Source organism: Loxodonta africana, chromosome 10 (assembly GCF_030014295.1).
Source record: "Loxodonta africana isolate mLoxAfr1 chromosome 10, mLoxAfr1.hap2, whole genome shotgun sequence".
Classification (NCBI taxonomy): Eukaryota; Metazoa; Chordata; class Mammalia; order Proboscidea; family Elephantidae; genus Loxodonta; species Loxodonta africana.
The window spans coordinates 86,182,619-86,206,861 of record NC_087351.1 but is presented as its reverse complement, the minus strand read 5'-3'; the positions used below and the strand labels follow the sequence as shown (position 1 = coordinate 86,206,861).

Here is a 24,243-nt window from a genome sequence, read left to right as displayed (position 1 = left end):
AAGCAAAGATGTCAACTCGAAGACTAAGGTGTGTCTGACCCAAGCCATGGTATTTTCAATCACATCATATGCATGTGAAAGCTGGACAATGAATAAAAAGATCGAAAAAGAACTGACCCCTTTGAATTGTGGTGCTGGCAAAGAATATTGAATATACCATGAACTGCCAAAAGAACAAACACATCTGTCTTGGAGGAAGTACAACCAGAATGCTTCTTAGAGGCAAGGATGGCGAGACTGTGTCTTACATACTCTGGACATGTTATCAGGAGGGATCAGGCCCTGGAGAAGAACATCATGTTTGGTAAAGTACAGGGTCAGCAGAAAAGACGAAGACCCTCAACAAGATGGTGCTGTTGTCACTAACATCAATCCTACTTTCTTCTGATTTGAAATCCTCCCCCAGAGGAATGGAAATATCAATTCCTAAAAAACGGGATCCATATTTTGCAACTCATAAAAGCACTCAGCTAGTGCCAAATTTGCTGATCCCCTCAGAAAAAGGTCTGGATTAGAAAGCCATTCATTGGCTCAGCTGAAAACAATGACAATTAAATTCCTCCTCCTCTCCCCCTTGATTATAAGACCCTTTGGGTATAATTACCAAGGCCCTTGATTTCTGATTCTGGTGTGATGATGAAGCAGCTTTATCTTTGTGGTGAACAGTTTGTTTCTTTTTAGATTTAGTACCTCTCCCCCACCCCTTTAGCTTTCTATCTTTCCTGAAATCTACAAATGGTGCAAGTTCTAGTACCTGAGTGAACCACCAGATGTTTTCGGAGGCTAGAATACTCAGCAAAGGAGCGGCCACACCCTTGGGCTTCACAAAGGAATGGCTTCTCTCCTAGAGACAGGAAATAAGAAGAGAAAGACTGTCTTCTGTTGAATTGACTATCCCTTTCCTTTCCCATCTAGCTTACACTGTTTCCAATGACTTACTCCAATTTCTTGAATTCATGCTATATAATTTCAACTGCGCTGTCTAGCGAATGTTATCTTTCAAGGATCTCCTAATATTACACTTAGGTGTCTGCCTCAGGAGCCTAAAGTACAGTACGGGCCACAAAGTCTTCGCAGATAACAATGATATGATGAGATATGGACAAAGTCTGCTGTTTTCAGATTATCTCTGAGCTTTAGGCAGATGTAATTTTGGGCAGTAACGTTTTTTGAGTCACACAAACCATACAGAAACTGTTCCAGGCACTAATGGGGTAAGATGGGGAGAAACGCTGACCTTCATTTCTATTCCCACCTTAGAGCCTTTCCTAAGGAGAGGCAAGCAAGTGCTGAGCCAAGCAGCAGATTCTCCATGGGCACACTGGGGTTGCACACACCTGTGTGGATCCGTAGGTGGTTCTTCAGGTTTCCAGCTGTAGTGAACTGCTTGCCACAGCTGGACTCAGGGCACATAAAGGGCTTCTCCCCATTGTGGGTCCTCATGTGCACCTTCAGCCTCTGCAGCACATAGAAACTTTTTCCACAACCTTCTGCAGGGCAGATGAAGGAGCGGTCGTTTCTGCAAAAATAATAACATAGCAACAGCACCTGAAAATATTCTTCACCAGAGTGGTCAAGTCAAAGCTCCTACTGATTTTCAAGGCAGACAGTAGATCTGAAGCCTCAGTATATGTATCAGAATCTCCTGAAGAGTTCCTGAGAACTACAGATTTTTAAGCCCCACCCCTTGAAACAGTGATTTCATAGGTTTAGTGTGGGGCCCAAGCTTGTGTATTACTAAGTTCTCCAAGAGGCTATATTTTACAATGAAATTTAAGAACTCTTGCTCTAAGGCATTTAGGTGCCCAAATGTCTTATTAAATATTTGTCAAGAATGAGGTAAGTGAGACAATGCAAATCTTTCCATTAAAGAAAAAAGACATTCTAACTGAAGTGAGGTGGAGCCCCTGCTTTCCTTTGTCAATTTGGGGGAGAAGTTCCTCAAAGCTCTTGAGCTCCATGTACGGGGTCTCAGATTTGCTCACCGATGAGTTTTGAGGTGGTACTTGAAGTGAGCTGGCCACACAAATGTCCGGTCACAGCCTTCAACTGTACATTTGAGCTTCTTCTCCACTTGAGGAAGGGGCCCAGAGTCTTTGGGTTGTCCATCACCAGAACCAAGGTGGACATTTTCCCCTGTAACAGAATCACGTATTTGTAATCCAGGGAAGGACCCAGCTCAGATGCTGTGGTTCCAATAGTAAAGCTCTTGTATACTTTACACCTAGTGATCATTAATCAGGTATCTATCCCCATCTCTCTTTGTATCCATTTAACAACAAAAATGAGCGTGTTCTGCACCCCCACTCCCTTACTCCAGGGAACTACCAAAAGCTACCAGGCTTTGTTTCCTAAGACAAGGCTTCTTTGACACATGTAAGAAATGTACGAAATGGTTTCATATCAGAAATTTCAGAAAGTAGAATAAAACCTATTTTGTACTGCAAAGATTGGTGGGAAAGTAGGCAGATCAACACCCAGGATGGGGTGCTACAGAAGATGACTTAAAAGTTCTGGGTAATATTAAAACTTGTAGTTTGAGGAGCAGCCATTCTGGCTCAGTTGTGGGCTTAAAGCAGTAACTTTCTCTAGCAGATGGCCATTCTTATATTTTCATCTTCTGAAGTCAATTTGGCTTTTTCTAATCACTCTGGAGAATAAGAACCACCTTCCAATTTCTTGTACCACTCCGTTTTAGTTATAAAATATTTAAGAGTGAAGGGTCAGTTGATTTAACTTCTAATCACATTTAAAAAAGAAATTAGAGATAATATCTACTGGAATTTTGTTCAGTAGAATGAAGGGGTGGAGGTGTACACAGCGGGTCCCTTAAATGTAAATGAAATCAGGTAATTAAAATTTTACGTAAATTCCAGATTAGCGGGTGCTATTCCTTTTCTTTCATTTTCTTCAACACATAGTTGGACATCAGTAGAGGAAAAACATTCAGAGCCACTTAGCTCTGCTATAAACATATGGAGTTTTTCTTTCCACTATACATACCAAAGGAATAAAATTTATATTTCCAAAATGCCAAGACCAGAATATATGAGTTGTACCTATAATATTCCCTGGAACCTGACACTTGACTAAAGACAGTTTTTGTCTCATCTATTATTCTTCTCTTCCTGCTGTATGTTCTCCCTGCTGCACTATACTAAATGGTAGTCATAAAACTAACTGCTTGAAGCTCAGCACAGAACCTAGGATGCCTTCTGCAGCTTAACATTAATTATTTTGAAATATTGGATTTAGGATTTTTTTTTTTAATTTAATTTAAAATGTATTATCTACACATCGGTAAAATTTCAACAGCACAGAAGTTCATATACTGTAAAGACAATTTCCCACCAACCCCAAAGCTCTAGCTAATTAACTTCGAATGAAAAGTACATAGAAACCCCATGCTAATCCAGAGATTTAAAACGGTGACAGCTGGGCCTTTGTGCATTTAATTTTGTAGATAGGATAAAAACATTTATGTAATCACAAAACAAGGAAAATAAAAACATGGCCTAAGGCAAGGCTAAGAAATCACTGGAATGCCTCCGCCTCAATACTCAAGATTATCAACATAAGCTCAAATACAAGGTAGATTTTTCTCTCAAAAAGTATCTCTGAAAAAAATGAGTTGCCTTGTATTTGAGTCCTTATAAAATCATTCACTTAAAGGAATGTTCCCTCAATTACTTCTTTTTTAAAACAAAGCACTATTCGGGGAAGCTAGATTAGCTTAAAATGACCTCAACCAATGACAGTTTTGGATATTCAGAGGTTATACGATAGAACTAGTTTAAAAAAAAACAGAGAGACTAAGAAATTCAATACCTCATAATTACAAGTGCTGATAATACTGAAAACACTTTAAAGATCCTACTGTTTCATGAATAGGTATTTTGCACTTGGGGATAAAATTTATAGATGAGGACATAATCTACAGCAGAGTCAGCAATTTTCTTCTGTAAAGGGTCAGATGGTAAATATTTTCGGCTTTGAGGGACATACGGTCTGTTAGAACTATTCAACTAATTCACTGAAGTAGCCGTAGACAATTTGTAACTAATGTGCATGTCTTTGTTCCAATAAAACTTTATTTACAAAAATAGGTGGGAATTTGGCCCAAAGGCCTCTGCTGACCCTGATATACAGTATCATACTGAAATTCAGATTTTTTTTTTTAATTGTGATTTAGGTGAAAGCTTATAGAGCGAATTAGCTCCTCATTCAAAAATTTATACACAAATTGTTTCATGGCATTGGCTGCAATGCTGCATTGTGTCAGCACTCTCCCTGTTTCCCTTTCTACCTCAGGTTTACCATGTCCATTCGTCCAGTATTCCTGTCCCCTCCCTCACCTTTGTTCCCAGGCAGGTGTCGCCCATTTGATCTCATATACCTGATGGAGCTAAGAAGCATGTTCCTCACATGTTGTCTTATTAAAAAAAAAAAAAAAACCAAACCCAGTGCCATCGAGTTGATTCCAACTCATAGCGACCCTACAGAACAGAGTACAACTTCCCCATAGGGTTTTCCAAGGTGGACTCGAACTGCTGATCTTTCAGTTAGCAGCTGAAGCTCTTAACCACTGCTCCACAGGGTTTCTTTTAGGTCTGCCTAATCTTTGGTTGAAAGGTGAACTTCAGGGGTGGCTTCAAGTCTGACTTAGAAGGGTGTCCAAGGGCTAAAATTCAAATATTTCTGTGTTTCAGGCAACTTAGATGAAAGGGAATACAATGTGCTCTGAAAAACTGTGCTAGAGAACTCACAAACAGGCTTCAGTAATGACAAAGGTATTTGTGTCAAAAATGCATGGAAAGTACGGAATAAAATCATTTCGTTACATGTTAAAATAACATCATAACATCATTACATGTAATAAAATAACATCATTACATGTTAGTAGGGAAAAAACAATATTAAACTATTTCATATAACATGATTAAAATGTGTATGTGTAACCAAAATGATATAATTTTCAAATAACAACTTATATTTTATCTACATGCCTAAAGGTTTATATATTTAAGTTAGCAAAAAAGGATTTTTAGTGAATCATCTCACTGGGAAAATGGAAGACTGTCTTATATTTGGGCTCACATAAACACGAGGTTGTAAGGTGGTAAGATGACATACTATGAGAGTAAGAGAAACATTCACACAATGTTTTGCTGATTATAAAGCATTTCCCAACTTCCCAGATAGAATCTTATTTAATCTCCCTAACAACTAACCCAGTCAGCTAAGCTACCTGATCTCTAGGTTCTAAACATAAGAGAACTGAAGCAAAAAGCCCAAGGCAGAAACCTAGCAAATGATGGCACCAGGCCTGGATCCTAGATCCCCAGATTCAAGCTCCCTCCCTACACTGCTTCTCATCGTCAAATCTGGCACTACTTCCTCAGTGTTAACATGGAGATGCCAAAGGTTCCAGAAGTCAAATACTGGCGAAAGCATCTCCGGAAGAATCTGCACTTTAGAGTCCCCCTAAAATGGTAAAATGAGCCATTCTAAGCAGCACTACAGTAGTCACAAACAGAACTAATTATTTTGAAAATTAATAGAATTAAAGCTTTCGAGAAAAGAATGAGGTTCGTATTTCTTAAACTGGGTTATTCTGAAATATTCACAGGGATCCTGAGTTCTCTGTCAGAAATTTTTAAGCTTTTTGTTTCCATCTGAACAGTAATCAAAAAATAATCAAAAGCATATCCTAGATCACCTGCGTCACCTCTACACAGCTGTGTACTGCCGTGAGGTTTCAGTGCTTAAGCTTGGTCTGTGGTAACAACAGTATCGAACCATACCAAAAACACCCAAACCCAGTGCCGTTGCGTCGATTCCGACTCCTAGCGACCCTATAGGACAGAGTAGAACTGCCCCACAGTTTCCAAGGAGCGCCTGGCAGATTCGAACTGCTGACCCTTTTGGTAGCAGCTGTAGCACTTAACCACTAGGCCACCAGGGTTTCCATTGAACCATACAGTACTACCTTAATTGCCACAGGTTAATGAGAAAATACAGAGGCAGTCCTAAGACAGAAAGCATACTACATTAAGCAAATGTTTTGCAGTGGTTTAGGAGGGGTTTGAATAAAGGAGTGGCTTTCAAGCTTTACCATGTATCAGAACCACAAGAAAGGCTTAGTACAACAGAGGCTTCTAGGCCCCCCTCCAAAGTTTCTGATTCGATGGGTCTGAGAATCTGCATTTCTAACAAGTTCCCAGTGATGCTGATCGATCCAGGGACCGTCTTGAGAATTTGCGGAATAGAGAAAAGCGGCACACAGTAGGTCGTACAGACATGCTGAACTCCAAAGCAACAGCACTACAGTCATCACAGTGAATTACTAAATTGTTATGAGCAGCAATTTTGTTTCAGCAAAACGTCACTGTCAGCCACAGTAACTTAATTTTATTTACACTGCGTTTGCAGTTTTATTTCTATTAACTGATAAAATTGTTTTAATCTGATAAGGTCAAGGAGCTCTATTATAAGAAGTTTATATATAATTCTTTGTTTTTACATACTTAACATCACAATAAAAACAACTCAAGATAACACTGGGTATCTGTAAGAAACTGTTCTTCCTTTAAAAGGAACATTATTTAAAGTCAAGAATTGAGAACGTTAGTTGACTCTGCACACAAATCTGGCATGGCCAAGTTATTTTACCTGTACATATACACACACACACACACACACATATTTTAGATAAGACTTATAACAACACACATCCCTGGCCTTCTGCTCTTTCCAATAACTCAAAATATAGCCACTGCACTGTCAAAATGTCTTTGCACAAGATACCAGAAAGGAAAACATCACAAGGGTCTCACCATTGCTGCTGGTTTTTGCATTCTTTGCCAGCTGTGCACGAGTAGCAGCAATCAAACTGTCGTGGGCCAACTCCTGAACCCGGAGGAACCATGGAATGCTACTGTCTGTGCTCTCACTGGAGAGGAAGTCATTCCCTGAATCCTCTGCCGCATCTTGTACAAATACTAAGTGCTCAGCTGAAGAGCCCAGACCTGGAAGAAACAAAAGAATATATGAAAATGAAGTCATCAAGCAAGCCTTGGCTCAGAAACACTCCATGTCCTGAATCAGCTATTCCAGGTCTTCATCTCACCTCAAATTTCTGTCTCATAGATAATTAGGTCATCATCTTGCTACCCTCAGCATACAGGCTTGTCTTTACTTTGCCTCCTCCTGTTTCAGGGGCAAAGTTTTCCTTCCTGGCCATCAGGCTTATCTCTACCTTTGGTATTCCAATCTCTTTCTTCAGCTATCCTCTCCTGTATCTGTCACATTCAGGTATCTCCTCTCTCCTGTCTGTGACCTATTCCTCTCTATTGGCCAGTCTTCCCTTGCAGCCTTTAATCTGTTCTAGCTGAAGTCTCTCCCATCTTTATTAAAAAAAAAAAAAAAACTCCAAGTACCTCTACAGCTATTACCTTCTCACTTGTGCCCTTCAAAGTCAAGTTTCTTGAACAAGAGTACCTTCCAACTTGTGCATCCAATTTCTTACCTTCCATTTACTTCCTCCTCTCTTTAACCCTGGCCTCCACCTCTACTACCCCAATAACAGTTGTTCTTGCTAAGGTCACCAGACACACACTTCCCAGTCCGTCTCACAAGCCCATCCTGTAGTATTTGCCATGATTCTAGTACTTTCCTTCCTTAAAATTTTTTCCGCCCTTGGCTTCCCTCACACTTTCTCCCTGTCTCTTCCTCCTACTCTAGCTGCTCCTTCCCATTCTTCTGTCCCCCTCTTAAATGTTTTTTTTCCCCCCCAGGGTCCCAGCCTTGCTTTCTTTTTAGTTGATGCTCCAGACTCCTCCTGAGTGAACAAATCCATGCCCATTGTTCCATATACTTCCTAAATGCTGGTAAGGACCAAAGCTATGTATCTCACCCTAGACCTCTCTCCAGAACTCTGGATTCCTGTTTCTAACTCTCTAAAGGACAACTCTTCCTGAATGTCCCTGAGAAATCTCAACATCAAAAGGCACAAAGTGGGACTAATCATCCTCCCCCAAGCCCTGTTCCTCCTGTGCTCACTATCTCAGTGGATAGCCCCACTACCCACCTGGTTTCCCAAACAAGCGACTATTGAGTCCTCCTAGAGTCCACTCTCTCCCTCCACACACTCAATTGGTCACCGGACTAAAAAAATTCTCCAAAATAATAAAGCTTCTTTCCACCATGTAACTTGAGTAAAACAGGACACATACATACACTCCCACTTTTTTCTTAAGTGTGAGCAGAGTTCAGGAAAGGAAAAAGAATACCTGCTCTTGTTAGGTTAAGAAGAATAAAAGAAGTGCTATCACTTGGCTGTAGATCTTGTAACAAACTAGGAGACTCTGGAGTTGGCAAAAACTCCGGGGACTTCTGTACAGTCTGAGCCCTCGTCTCCTCTCCGTCTGGGCCCACATTCACCTGAAGGCTTCTCAACACAGCCGAGGAAGCGACCTCCTTGGAAGAGTTGGTATGATTTGGAGTATCATCTAGAAAAGGGAAAACACCACAGCTTTATGTAGCACTTATCTCCAAAAAGCCTACCACTTTGATATACAGCCCCAAATACCCTTATAGCACCCCTAGTATTAACACCTTTATAGAAGCAGATAATACTTTCATTCTACAAATATAAAAATTGCCTCAGACAAGAACAGGGGGATGGCTTTAAGTTCTAAAGGGAGTCGGCTAAAATGTGAGCAAGAGACTCCTCTGACACTTGGCAGTAACTAATAACCAACCATCCACATGCTCAGCATTCTACTTTATTTTACATTACAGAACTGTCCTTTTTGAGGTCAGAAATCAAGTGCTCTTCCCTTGAAAACATCATCTATGCAGTCAACACTAACTTATAAAGGATCTACATTTTAAATTATCTTCCTTGGGGGTAGATTCCTCCTCTTGCTTTCTATAAGATGCATATGACAGTTCTGATGAGTCATAGAAAAAAAACCACAGCCTTGGAAACGAATGAAATCTTATAGAATTACCAATATGTTTCATTATACTTTTGAGTTTACACTGGATCTAAAGAATTCATTCAGAAGACTTGCTCTCAAGAAGCTTGTCCTATGGGAAGAGGTGAATTTCCAAAGGTTTCAGCTGCAATATAAGAAGAAACCATACTGCAGTGCTGGAGCATCCAATGTTTTCTGGAGTTTCATTTATCTTCATAAAGGCGGTAATTTTGTCCCTCTTTTAGTGAGATAATAAGTTAAGTTATAGGAATAAAAGTGGAAGCCTAGGAACAGTACTGCCATGTCCAAGCTTAATGAAGATCGAATTTTATTAACACTTGAAAATTGCCACATGTTGCAAATTCAGAGGGATTTGGAAAATATGACCCCCAACATACAAGCAGAAAAATAGGAATTGAGAGAGGAAAGACATGGGAAAGCTAGGAACTAGATAGGAAAATCTTTTAAACACTGGTTCGTTGGACATATCCAGCCTTCTTGGATCTTTAAAAACTGAAAAGGGTTTTAAAGGGACTTCAAAAATCAAAGAAAAAAGAACATCATTTCTCATGAGTTAAGTCGTGTCCCCCCAAAATATGTGTCAACTTGGCTAGGCCATGATTCCCAGTATTGTCTGGTTGTTCACCATTTTGTGATCTGATGTGATTATTCTATGTGTTGTAAATCCAAATCTCTATAATGTGAATGAGGCAGGGTTACAGGCAGTTACGTTAATGCGGCCGGACTCAAATCTACAGGATTAGGTTGTATCTTGAGTCAATCTCTTTTGAAATATAAAAGAGAGAATCGAGCAGAGAGGAGAGGGACTTCATGCCACCAAGAAAGAAGAGCTGGGAGTGGAGCACTTCCTTTGGACTTAAAGTCCCTGTGATGAGAAGCTCTCACATAAGGGGAAGATGGATGATGAGGACCTTCCCCCAGAACCAGCAGAGAGAGAAAGCCCTCCCCTAGAACTGGCACCCTGAATTCAGACTTCTAGCCTCCTAGACTGTGAGAGAATAAACTTCTGCTTGTTAAAGCCATCCACTTGTGGTATTTCTGCTACAGAAGCACTAGATAACTAAGACACCACTAGGGAATGGTAACCTGTAGAACTTATAACAAACAAAATAAGTCATCATCAACAATACTGGCCCTCCCCTGATTTAACATTAACATTCCAAACATTAAAAACAAGGGTCAGAAAATAAAGACTTCATAGCACCCAAAAATAACGTTCTCCTTGCTAATAGGGTGCAATAGGTCTCAGTGGATAGACAGCCAACCCCCACTACTGGCCCTTCTGTTTTCACTAAGCCCAGAACTATTACCATGGGTTTCACTTAAAAAGGAACAAATGATGAATGACTCATTAGAATGTTAATTAAAAATGTACAGTTCCTTTTCAAGAAGTCTTTTTAAAAACGATAAAAATCCTCCATTATTTATTAAGGCTCCTAAGGGCAAGGAATATATCTATTGCCTTTACAACTTCCCCTAAAACCTTGAGGGATGGTTTCTCAATGATGACTCTAATGGTAGAGATCTCCCTCTTTCCATTCAAAGCTAATCTCACTACCTATACTCAGCATTCTACTTCTTTTTACTGCTCCTGACCTTGTCACCCATAATCCACTCTCTCCTTCTGTCTGCAGCTTCTCTATAAATTGGTGTTTTTCTTTTAGCATAAAAATACCTCTCATCTAAAACAAAAACAAAATTCTTCCCTTTACCTTACATGCCTCTCTTTTCCTTCCTGTCACAGGAGAGCCTTTAGAAAGTATAGTTAGCTCTTCAACTATACTTACATTGAGTGGAATATATTATATTAATACCCCAACCCACTGCACCCTGGCTTTCTACTCCCTTCACTCAATGGAACAGCTCCTATCAAGATCAATAATGGCCTTCTTTTAGTTCCATTTCACTGGGCCTCTCAGGAGCTTCTGACATGTTAATTATTCTCTAAGGTTCCATGCTTCCACTCTTCTGATATTCTTCCTAATATCCTAGCCTTTCCTTCTCAGGCTCTTCTGCCTCATTCTATACCTTCAATAGGAAGTTCTATAGCATTCTTCTCTTGGCCTTCCTTTCTTCTCACTCTCACACTCCGGGGGTGATCACATACATTCCCATGGCTTAAACTACCAATGCATTTATAACTCCCATGATTGCTTTTTTCTCCATGACGCCCAATTTTTACAATCTCCACCAGTCAGTTATAAAGTCAGTTCTCCCACTCCACTGGTACCATACAGTAGGCTAAGCTCTTAGGACTCCATTATCCTATCTCTAGTGATCTCAGTTTTTACCTGGTAACATTAGCCGGCTGCATTCTGAGGCCTCAGTCACCGGAAGGAGGGACAAGCAAGTAATGTCTTTAGTTTCTGATTCCACTAGTCCCTGTCCCAATGGGATAGAGGTATTCTGAACAAACTGTACCAGGAGCTAAAGAGGGGTAAAAGAAAGGCAACACTGAGAAATACAGGTTGTCGGGTATGGATCTAAGCCTTTGACTTTACCAAAAGGTGATATACCATGTTTTTGCAAACAACCCAGCCACACATACCACACACAGACATGATGAAATTAAAACCGTTCTGGCATAATGTGCACGTTATTTGCATAAAATGTAGTAATTAAGTCTTGACTGTTCACTAATCTAGGCCTTTATTCATAGAAAAACTAAAGTAACTATAACATAATATTTAAAGTTATTTATCAAGTCCTCTGTTCTGGAGAAAGGCTGAATTTTATAATTATGTTAACCTCTGTCACCTCTCATCAGAGAAATGATAAAAACAATTACATTTTTAAATGATGGCTATTAAAAAATTTCAACTGTATTATATTGATTACATTTTACAAAGCACTCTTCTGTGAACTGGCTCATATAATCCTCACTGCAACCCAGTAAGACTAAACATGTATTTTTCAGATGACAAATCAAGTTGAAGACATTGAGTGATTTGTCTAAATTCACATGGCTAGTTAAGATCAATACCAGTCTTCCAACTTAAGTAATCTAATTCTACATTCAGCAACCTTTCCATTATGCATCAGAGATGCACTAACATTAAAGTGAGAAAAATGAATACACACACACATATATAAATTTCATTTTATAATTATCTGGATTATAATAATTTTACACTTAATAACAAATATAAAAAGTCATAAAAGATAAAAACAGTACTTTTAAATCTTTGAAAGTACTTAGTAATGGAAAAATAGTAAACTAAGGCAAGAGTTGGCAAACTATGGCCCTTGGGCCAAATCTAGTTCACCATCAGTGTTGTAAATAAACTTTGTATTGGAATACAGCCACGCTCATTAGTGTGTATGACTGCTTTCGCACTGCAACAGGAGAGTTGAGTAGCTATGACCAAAACTGTATGGCCCACAAAGCTTAAAATATTTACTATCTTCCCCATTACAGAAAAAGTTTACTGACCCCAGCAACCAAGGATAAACTTTGGAATACAGCCTACCAAAATAAAAGGATGACTGGGCTCACCTCTGGTTTGGATTCTAACTCATCTGATAACATTGATTCAGCTTCCAAATCCTGTAGCTATTCAGGGGGCAGGTTCAAATTTAATTCAGAGTCAATGACACCTTCCTGTTATGCTCATATTTCTTTAGAAAATGCTATGCTCCTGCAGTTAGATGCTGTGCTAGGCGGAACATCAATTCAGCCTAAAATGGGGGAGAGGGGAAGAGGAAGAGAGTTAAGAGCAGTGGAAAATATATCTAAAAAGGCCAAAGACAGACACTTCTTCACAGGTATATCCAAATATCAAAATAAACAAGCAAATGAAGAACTCAGCCCAAAACATATGTTACAACAGAACAAGTCCAAGAGGTTTCAAAACCCACAAAAACGTTATGCTTTGATTCAGCATTTCTACTTCTAATAATCCATTCTAAGAGGTCCTGAATATGGAAAAACCTGTATGCCCAAGGATGTTCATCTTATCATCTGAGAAAATAAACAACCGGAAGCAACATACAAATACACATATATATCCATTAATTAGGAAGTGATTAAATTACTGCATTGTTACTTAAAAATATGGTCATGAAGATGATGAAACAAAAAAAAAAATGCTTATGACATGTTAAAAAAATAAAAATCTGTTGCTGTAGAGTCAGTATCAACTCATAGCAACCCCACAGGGCAGAGTAGAACTGTCCCATAGAATTTCAACGATGTAATTTTTAAAGGAGGCTTCTTTACAGAAGCTGTATCTTTCTCTGCAGAGTGGCTGGTGGGTTCGAACTGCTGACCTTTTGGTTAGCAGCTGAGCACTTAACCACTGCGCCCCCAGGGCTCCTTATGACATGTTAAATTACAAAAATAAAATATAAAATTATACATTTGCTATTTTTAAAACCTCTTAATATATGCAGAGAAAAAATTCAAAGGAAACTCACACAGCAATGACAGTAGTTCTATCAGCTGGTAGGCTAGTATCATTTATTTTTATTTTCTCTATCTCCCAAATTGTCTAAAAGGTAGCTATACTGTTTTCATCATTTTAAAAAACTTACATTAAAAGAAATACAGGCAGTCAAATTTTGAACTGTATTTCCCAAAGGTAGTGTTCTCAGGATCTTGATGCAGCTGTTTGTTTTCCTCTCATAATTTAAACCCTTACTTTCTTATAGGTCAATTTTTTCCCCAAGATTTTAGCAGATGAGTCGACTTTATTTTGCACAACTGTTAAAATTTGGAGCACTATTATGTACCAGGTAATCGCACTGTGTAAAATGGACCAAGGATGGGAGTTTTCAATTAATACCAGGGTAGAATGGAAAGTCAGAATAACAAAGACTTATTCTAAATAAATAAATAAATGTTTACTGTACTGTTGGTTCCTCCCACCCATCCCTTGCTAGCTACCTGAAATCCCAATTTTTCATCATAAAGAAATACCAATTTACAAGATGTGCTCTTTTATTTTAAAAGTGTTCTTTTAAGTTTCCCACATAAAATAAATTATCACAATCTCTAACTTTCCCTTTCACAGACACTTTTCTTATTCAAGCCCTACAACAAATCTATGTGGCTTATTCCTCTTTTTACAGAGGAAGGAATCAGGGCTCAGTACATCACTCAGCCAAGTTATTAAGCTGCAGCCAGGACTCCTAAGTCTCCAAAACTGTAGATCCAGTGTTGTTACTAGTATCCTTAAAAAAATGATCCCTAAATATAAATGTTTTCAGAAGGAAATCAGTAAAATAAGATGTATCTATTTCCGAACCTGGACAGTGGTTATACAAACATGTAATTGGGATAATTCATTAAGCTGTACACTTATTTTTGTTCTTTTCTGTATTACACTACTCTTTTCCTTAATTAGATAAATAAGGTTCATCTTGGCAATACAGTCCTTTCTCTCAACCCTAGTTCCTACCCTAGTTGACTTGGTAATTTTTCTGATTCCTAACTCATTAAAAAAAAAAAAAAAAAACTGATTAGCCAGCAATAAAATAAAACTTGTGGCTGAGACTTCTGAACTACTCCACCCATACAGTAAGTCCAATTTCTAGTTGGCATGAATATGACTATATCTCTTTAGGTTTGATCTTGAATCTCTAGGTACTAAGAATCCTTCTTCCTCAACTCCAGCTTACCTCAACAAACCAAGAAATTACCAAATGTTTATTCAGGTCATCCTGAAGGTTCCTCCAACTTCGAGATTCCAGAATTATAAAATATCTAAAAAACTAGGCAACCATTTACCATCCTTTTTATTTGTTAGGAGTTCTTGGATGGCACAAATGCTTAATAGGCTTAGTTGCTAATGTAAAGGTTGGCAGTTCAAGTCCACCCATAGACACCTCAGAAGAAAAGGCCTGGTGATTACTTCTGAAAAATAGTCATTGAGAACCCATGGAGCATAGTTCTACTCTGACATGCATGGGGCCACCATGAATTGGAACAGACTCAAGGGCAACTGGTATTGGTAATATTTGTTAAGTTTCTTGGAAACTGACAGCATTATCTCCAGGGATAGGTTTGTTATCCTTATCTAACAAAAAGTGAAATATATGAATATGTGCAATGAGTAAGGGAAAAACCGGACATATTAGATCTACCACCACTTTGCAAATCGGTGATACTCAACTTCAACAGAGGTAGGGAGCTACCACTTCTCTTATAGTTTTAAGAGCTACCTCTAGATTCATCACCATTTCTCAGGGTTCCACAGTTATCTACGACATTTTTTTATGTTACTGTTTTCATTTCAATGACATCTTTTTAAAAAATGGCTTAAACATTTTCTGGAAAAACTGGGAATCTACTATTATAACTGAGTACCAACGTATGTTTTCGGTGCTCAAGTTTTTGGTTTGTATGTGTGCTGTATGAACAAATCAGAGAAGAGTGGGGTGCAGCTGACTACGCAGGCTGAACTCAGAAGAACCGGTACTGGAGCAACCGGTACTGGAGCACTCTCGTACCACACCAAGTATACTACGTGGATCTATCTCATCTTTGACACAACAACTTGCTATGTACATTGGCTGGAACAGTGATGGCAAATGTGCAATTCGATTCCCAATTTAACAGATACCAAAAACTCTGAAATGCAAATCTTTTTTAGTAGCAGTGTTGCTGAGATATAATTCACATACAATTCATCCATTTAAGGAGTAAAATTAAATTGTTTTTAGTATATTCAAAGTTGTGCAACCACAGCCACAATCAATTTCAGAACATTTTCATCACCTCAAAAGGAAATCCCAAACCCATTAGCAGTCACTGCCCACTCGCACTCAATCTCTCCTCCATTCATCAGGCCTAGGCAACTACTAAATTACTTTCTGTGTCTATGGATTTGCCTATTCTGGACTCTTCATATAAAGGAGATTATATAATAAGTGGCCTTTTGTGCCTGGCTGCTTTCACTTAGCATATGTAATGTTTTCAAGGTTCATCCATGTTATAGCATGTATCAGTGCTTTATTTCTTTTTGTTGTCCAATAATACCCTATTGTATAGACATAGCACGTTTTATTTATCCACTCATCAGTTGATAGCCATTTGGGTTGCTTTTGTGTCTTGGCTATTATGAATAATGCTGCTATGAATACTCATGTACAAGTTTTTGTGTGGACATATGTTTTCATCTCTTCTGGGTACATATATCTAGGAATGGAATTGCTGGGTCATATAGGGTCGCTATGAGTCAGAATCAACTCGGCAGCAATGGGTTTGGTTTGGTTTCGTAGGGTGACTCTGTGTTTAACCTTTTGAGAAAATACCAAACTGTTTTCCAAAACAGCTACACCATTTTACAATCCCACCACCAGTATATGAAGGTCCCAATTTCTCTATATCCTCAGAAACACTTGTTATTATCTGTGTTTTTGAGAGAGTTATCCTAGTGGGTGTGGAGTGCTATCTCATTGTGGTGTTGATTTGCGTTTCCCTGATGGCTAATAATGCTGAGGATTTTTTATGTGCTTATTGGCCATACGATTATCTTCTCTGGAGAAATGCCTAATCAAATGCTTGATCCATTTCATAACTGAGCTTTTTTTTATTATTAAGTTGAAGAAGGTCTTTATATATTCTAGATACAAGTCCCATATCAGATAAACGATTTGCAAAACTTTTCTCCCATTCTGTGATTTGCCTTTATGCCTGCAATGCATCACGTGAACGAGGCAACTCTACAAAGTTATCAAACACCTCATTAAAACTGACATTCAAGAATAGCTCATCGTCAGTCTTGCTTAAATATGAGTTCTGATCATACTAACTGCTAAACAATACCTTGACATTAATAAATACTGCTGTTAGCTGCCCAGACTCATGGCAACTCCATGCACAATGGAATGAAACACTTCCCAGTCCTGCACCATCCCCATGACTGGCTGCTGATTGGACTGTTGTGATCCACAGGATTTTCATTGTCTGGTTTTGTGAAGTAGATCACCAGGACTTTCTTGGCCCATCTTAGTCTGGACGCTCCAGTGAAACCTGTTCAGCATCAAAGCAACACGCAAGCCTCCCCTGACGGATGGTGGCTGCACATGAGGTGCACTGGCCAGAAATCAAACACGGATTTTCCACATGGAAGGCAAGAACTCTACCACTGAACCACCAATGCCTCACTTATAAATACTACCTTATATAATATTCTTTGAAAGGTGCTAGTGGTACAACAGTTAAGCACTCGCTGCTATCCAAAAGGTTGGAGGCTTGAACCCACCCAGCAGCTCTGCAACAGAAAGACCTGGCGATCTGCTCTCGTAAAAATGATAGCCTAGAAAAAAACCCTATGAGGGCAGTTCTCCTCTGTCACATGGGGTCACTATGAGTCCGAATCAACTTGACGGCACCCAACAATAGCACAGTATTCTCTGTTTTAATATTACCAAAGTTAAAATATAGAAACTGATGAAATATATTACTGAACACTAAGGCTAAATTTTTCCACTATTAACTGTACTATTAACTACTTCATTTCAGGAAAACAACATTTCTATCACTACATCTACTCACTTATCAACTCTCATTATCATCTCGCATTTATGTCAACAGTAAAAATCTGACTATCTTGCAAACTAACGAGGCAGGTGGGTATGGGGGCTACAGCTTCGGGGAGTCCTCTGCCTCAAGGAAGGTCTCTCAGTTGCCTCCAGGAAGCTGGGTCATGCTGCCCCACGCTCTCTGCTCCCTCCTGCTGCTTTGGAGGTACAGGCAGCACCAAGCCAGCAGGGACCTGTTCTGGGTTCCCAACTCCTCTGCAGCCTGAGACCCCGCAGCTTAAAATTGCTGTGGGGTGAGAAGGGAGGAAAGAAAAGCATCGGAGAGGGCGTCTGGAAGAAATAAGTGCTAGTTTAATGACATCCCAAAATGAGCTGAACTGGGCCTGAAGCCTCTACCTGGGTGGTGCCCAATGCGTGGCAAGGTTCCCAGTCCAGCCCTGCAGGAAGCCTCGAGCCTCAGTGACCTTGCGCCTCAGTGACCCACCAGGCCAGGAGAACAGAGGCGGCTCCAGGTTCCTAAACACAAGGTTTGCAGGGGTGGGAGTGGAGCCCTGGAGGCAGCTCCTTGAGGAGCTCTGACCCAACAAAGGAGGAAGGTGAAGTGGTTAAGCCTGGCCCTCCAGTCACACAGCCCAGCTTTATCCAGCTTTGTTTCCCCCAAGCCTCCTTCTCTGCAGAGGAATAAGCCATAACTGGACTCATCACAGTGATGAGCACATCGGTAATATTAGCTGTTATTACTTCTATGATTATATTCTCTAAAAAAATCAGAAAAATCGATAGTCTGAAAACAGGAAAAAAAATCCTTCACCTTTGCATAATGCTGATTTTCACATAACAACCTGGCCTTTGGAACCTAACCATGCCAATTAGTGAGGAGTAGGTGTATATGAATGTTAGCTTGAATTTTCCTGCTTTATGGTGCTGTTCACACCTGCACCCTCACTTCTATGTATACAAATCCATGGCAACCACTGACAAGACCCTGATATGGTAGATTTTACTATGCTCCTAGAGCCCTATTAGCTCAGTGGTTAGAAGATCAGCTGCTAACCAAAAGGTCAGCAGTTTCAATTCACCAGCTGCTCCCTGGAAACCCTACAGGGCAGTTCTATCTCTGTCCTGTAGGGTCATTATGAGTCAGAATCAACTTGACGGCAACGGGTTTGGGTTTTTTTTTTTTTTTTTTTTTTACCATGCTCCTGGTACCCTATCTGCATCAAAGTATTTTAGGAAAACAATCTTGGTCTCGCATATATTACATTTAAAAAATAATAGCTATCAACTGACCCTGCCACTCCTATTACTGAATTATTTGTAAATTTGTTTTGATTGCATAGTTGATTAAGAGCTATAGCGGCTCGGCATTAAGGAGCAATAAGGAATACCTACCTTTGTGTTTAAATATATTTAAAAAGTAATTATAATAAAAATAATTTGCCAGTATTGGGGGGATCCAATGCAATTTTTTTCTTTAAATACAATTTACATGACATTGACGTGAGACACTGTTCCTACTCAAAGGTAAACTATTTTCAAGATAATTATGGGTCTCAGAGGAACTTTCTTCCCAGGATTTCTTATCCTATTAATTTAAAAAAGAGATTAGAAGTGCGATGTACAGAACAGTCACCTACATCATCTAAAGTCCTTTAAAGTGGACAGCAATATTTGTTCATTTTTATTTTTATCTTTAGCTGGTGGGCAGGCAAAGCTTTATATCCTTATTTCCTTTTAAACAGAGAAATTATTAATTTAGCTGCATAAATAATAAAAGAGACAATGACATTTAACCATCAGCAACCATGAGGCCAGTCCCATCAAATCATATTTTCCACAAATCATAAATACGGAATCCTGGCTAAGGATAAAGAGTTCACAATAAAACAAACTGACCTCAGAGAACAGTCTAAGTAGTATTGCTCAGACCCTTTTCACTCCGTACCCTTGGCAACAACTGACACAATCTTGATAACCTAAATTTTAGTAAGTAAACATGGTTCCCTTTGGGTTAACAATGCATATTACACTGGTTAAAAAAATAACCTTGGTCTATCATATGTATTAAAAAAAATCCACTAATCCTACCATCGCTATTATTGAATATATTATTCCATAGACAGCCTAGGGGTTAAAAAGAATGCAGACAATACAAACCAAAGCAAAGAACACAAGAACCCTTGAAAAGTTCTGGGAATAAGTAAGTAATGAGAGAACTGGCCTCATTACAAGCTACTACTTTAGGACACCAGAGATGTCTGTGATCAGGTCCATTCTGAGAACAACTCTCCTTCTGTTATTCGCCGAAGAAAAAGAAACCCTGGGAACCAAAGTTTGATAAGCTGCATTCTTTTTCTACAGTACAGTCAACATCGTGCAAATTATGCATATACACTAAGTAGCTGAACTAGTCAATTAAAGAAGATAATCTCTTAAAAAAAAAAAAAATCCAAGGTCTCTAAAGCTAGAAATCTTAATTCTTTCACTTGTTTGTTGAAACCTGGGTAAGGTTTCATTTTCTCAGCCCTAAGACACTCATTTGGAATGCAAAATAAAATGGAACTTTCCTAGTATTATTTATGAATCAGTCAATGATCCAGCCCATTGCTGTTGAGTCAATTCTGGCTCATGGTGACTCTGGAGGACAGAGTAGAACTGCTCAATGGGGTTTCCAAGGCTATAATCTTTATGGATGCAGACTACCACACCTTCTTCCCATGGAGTGGCTGGTGGGTTTGACCTGCTAATCTATCGGTTAGCAGCCAAGTGCTTAACCACTGTACCACCAGGGCTCTTTGTATCAGTCAACAGAAATACATAATTCTTCAGAAACAAAGTTCTGCATAAAAGTACTTAAGAAACAAATAAACCTGCCAAATGTTTAATATACCACAAGAGGCTGTTTAAGAACTCTGCTTTGTATTACTGAGTTCAAGTTTCTTAAATAAAGTGGTTTTTTCTTTCTTCTTTTTTTTTTTTTTACTACAATCCACAGTAAGAAATACATTTTACACCATAATCCAGAGAAGGAAAGAACAACTCACCCCCTACACACAAATAACTGAAACATTTTCATGAAACAATATTAACCTTTAATTAATCACATGCACTCTGATTTTTTTCACTTTTTTTTTTAAATGAAAAAACTCACTAAACAGATCTCATAACCTACTAACGGGTATGTCCCACAGACCAGAAAACACTACTAGAGGGTTTTCAAATGTCTAAAATACATATGTTAAAGAAAGAATCAGCCATACAATGTAAAGGCATAGATATAAACATACTATAAATATACATTAAATACGATCAGCAATTTTCATTAATGGGAGTTTTGATGAAATTGAGATTACTTGAATCCTGTCCTCAGGCCCTGCCTGTGAGGTTTGCAGAGGGAAATACTACATGCTTAGCAACTGTCACCAAAGAAAGGCAAAACAATTCTTATAATTAACCAGTCTTTGGTCCCAAACTCCAACGTAGGACTCTCGCATACTAACAGAAATCAGTGGAGGTACCATTTACCTAGGGCAGAGATGACCTAGAACCAACACAGGTTACACAGGGAAATATAGGAAGGAAAAGCCACGCCAAAGTAAACTTACCAAATGGGAACAGAGCCAGTAAAGGTCTCCTGACTCAGTCCTGACTGCCACATCGAAGGAAGAGTACCGACAAGGAAAAATAACCAGGGACTTTTATTTTTACTATTCTGCCTCATGAAAGAAACAGAACCTCCCTGGGCCAACTTGTAAAAGGCAGTGATTCCACCCTAGAAAACATGGCTCAGAATAGCAGTACTGCTCTAACTGGGGGAGGTAGAAAATGCCTTGACCTTGACCCACTTTTGGAAAGAGGTAGGGTGGGGGAAAGGAGTAAAAAGAGGGAAAAAACTGAGAAGCACTGTGCTCCCTCCAATTGGTCACCATTCACAGAAGTTAGAATGACGCACATAATTTCTACCATCAGGCCTGGTCTCTTTGACCACGGTCTATCTGCTTTTCAGCTCCATCCATTGTTACCTTTGGCTGACCGCGGGCACAGAACCAAACAACTCTGTAACATTTAAAAACTAAACAAAAATTCTGATGGTAGTGGATTACAGAGACCAAAAATAAAATTTTTTTTTAAAAAGCAATGTGAATTTTGGTATAAAATGATAGAGTTGGGAACAGAAAAACCAGGCAACTTTTTATACCATACCTAGCATGTTACAGAAATTGACTAAATTCTAATGCTAAGATGGGTACTTTGAAAGAAACCTGGAACATAGGATTACAGAAGCAGAATGAATCTTAAGAGAAGTCCTAGGATTCATCCTGGCCTGCTTTCTCTTCCCAGGATCTTCTGATGTGCTCCATTCCCTCCCACAGCCCAATCTTTTCTCTAGTCATCTCCCCATTTCTCTGCAATCCTTCAGGGCCAAATTTACCAATACAATTGTCTCCACTTTTTCATCTGTAGTCAATATTCAACCCCCATCACTTTACCAGAACTTCTCTTTCAAAGGTCACCAATGATCTTCATGTTGCCAAGACCAATGGACACTTGTTGTCTTCATCTTACTTGACCTTTACAATGAACAACTTATTGGTTTTGCTTGTCCCACATTCATTCCTGTGGGACCCACATTTTGTTTGGGGATCTACCCTTCCCCATTGGATACATTCTTGGTAGGACTGTGGGTTAAGGTGCCCTTTTCTCTCCTGGACAATTGCTGGGCACTTGACCCTTATTAGAGGAACCTTGGTAGCACAGTGGTTAAGCACTTGGCTGAACCAAAAGGTTAGTGGTTCGAACCCACCAGCTGCTTCTTGGAAGAACAATGTGGCAGTCTGCTTCCATAAAGATTACAGCCTTGGAAGCCTTATGGGGCAGTTCTACTCTGTCCTGTAGGGTCGCCGTGAGTTGGAATCAACTTGATAGCAGTGGGTTTTTGACCCATGTCGAACTAGTATCATATACTTTTCTTAGATTGTCAATCCTAAAAGAAGTAACTAAGGGTTGCAAACTACTACAAACCATTCATTCCAGCGATGCAGTCAGGAGTCTCTCTCTGGGGCTTCTTTGGTTCCTGTACTTTATGAAGCCAAGTGCTTCAGCATATTGGTCCCTTGCAACCAAAGAGCTTTAACTGGCATTCTTTCCTTCCAGAAACACTACTTTCCTTCCAGAAACACTATTATTTTCACTTCCAAGACACATGTTCCTTCTTTTACTACTACCTCAGGGGGCATGACAATGTACTGCTGTTATTCATAAGGTTTTCCTTGGCTAATTCTTTTCAAAAGTAGACTGCCGGGTCCTTCCTCCTCGTCTGTCTCAGTCTGGAAGCTCAGCTGAAACCTGTCCTCCATGGGCGACCCTGCGGGTATCTGAATACCTGTGGCACAGCTTCTAGCATCCCAGCAACATGCAGGCCCCCAAAGTACAAGAAACTGACAGACACGTGGGGGCAAGAGGTCATTGAAAAGACAGGAAAGAAAGACAAGACCAAGATGGATGTCAGAGGAGACTCTGAAACTTGCTCTCGAATGTCAAGCAGCTAAAGCAAAAAGAAGAAATGAGGAAGTAAAAGAATTGAAGTAAAGTATTATAATGACATGTGCAAAGAGCTGGAGATAGAAAACCAAAAGAGGAGAACAAGCTCAGCGTTTCTCAAGTTGAACGAACTGAAGAAAAAATTCAAGCCTCGAGTTGCAATACTGAAGGATTCTATGGGGAAAATACTAAACAACGCAGGAAGCATCAAAAGAAGGTGGAGGAATACAGAGTCATTACACCAAAGAGAATTAGTCAACATTCAACCATTTCAAGAGGTAGCATATGATCAAGAATGGATGGTACTGAAGGAAGAAGTCCAAGCTGCGCTGAAGGCACTGGCGAAAAACAAGGCTCCAGGAATTGATGGAGTATCAGCTGAGATGCTTCAACAAACGGATGCAGCACTGGAAGTGCTCACTCATCTATGCCAAGAAATTTGGAAGACAGCTACCTGGCCAACCAACCGGAAGAGATCCATATTTATGCCTATTTCCAAGAAAGATGATCTAACCAAATGCAGATATTATCAAACAATATCATTAATATCACAAGCAAGCAAAATTTTGCTGAAGATCATCCAAAAGCGGCTGCAGCAGTATATCAACAGGGAACTGCCACAAATTCAGGCCGGATTCAGAAGAGCAGGGATAACACTGTGGATGTCAGATGGATCCTGGCTGAAAGCAATGAATACCAGAAAGATGTTTATTTGTGTTTTATTGACTATGGTAAGGCATTCGACTATGTGCATCATAACAAATTATGGATAACACTGTGAAGAATGGGAATTCCAGAACACTTAATTGTGCTCATGAGGAACCTGTACATAGATTAAGAGGCAGTTGTTTGGACAGAACAAGGGGATACTGATTGGTTTAAAGTCAGGAAAGGTGTGCGTCAGGGTTGTATCCTTTCACCATACCTATTCAATCTGTATGCTTAGCAAATAATCCAGAAAGTTGGGCTATATGAAGAAGAACGGGGCACCAGGATTGGAGGAAGTCTTATTAACCACCTATGTTATGCAGATGACATAGCCTTGCTTGCTGAAAGTGAAGAGAACTTGATGCACTTACTTATGAAGATCAAAGACCACAGCCTTCAGTATGGATTGCACCTCAACATAAAGGAAACAAAAATCCTCACGACTGGACCAATAAACCACATCACAATAAATGGAGAAAGACTGAAAGACTGAAGTTCTCAAGGA

General features: G+C 39.4%; 1 protein-coding gene across 5 annotated transcripts in view; it reads right to left on the bottom strand.

Moving 5' to 3' along the window:
* The window catches only part of ZNF410 (zinc finger protein 410), a 43,801-nt gene that overhangs the window by 13,522 nt on the left and 6,036 nt on the right, over window positions 1–24,243 (bottom strand). For 4 of the 5 annotated variants that reach the window (XM_064292724.1, XM_003408757.4, XM_010588739.3 and 1 more), the window contains exons 2-8: window positions 12,499–12,680; window positions 11,294–11,429; window positions 8,292–8,510; window positions 6,837–7,028; window positions 1,986–2,136; window positions 1,338–1,519; window positions 755–844 (exon numbers count right to left, since the gene is read on the bottom strand). In XM_064292724.1, the coding sequence (XP_064148794.1) occupies window positions 755–844; window positions 1,338–1,519; window positions 1,986–2,136; window positions 6,837–7,028; window positions 8,292–8,510; window positions 11,294–11,429; window positions 12,499–12,531 (1,003 nt within the window). In that variant the 5' untranslated portion in view covers window positions 12,532–12,680. The remainder of the gene's footprint in view (window positions 1–754; window positions 845–1,337; window positions 1,520–1,985; window positions 2,137–6,836; window positions 7,029–8,291; window positions 8,511–11,293; window positions 11,430–12,498; window positions 12,681–24,243) is intronic. The other variant, XM_010588738.3, reaches the window with a different exon arrangement.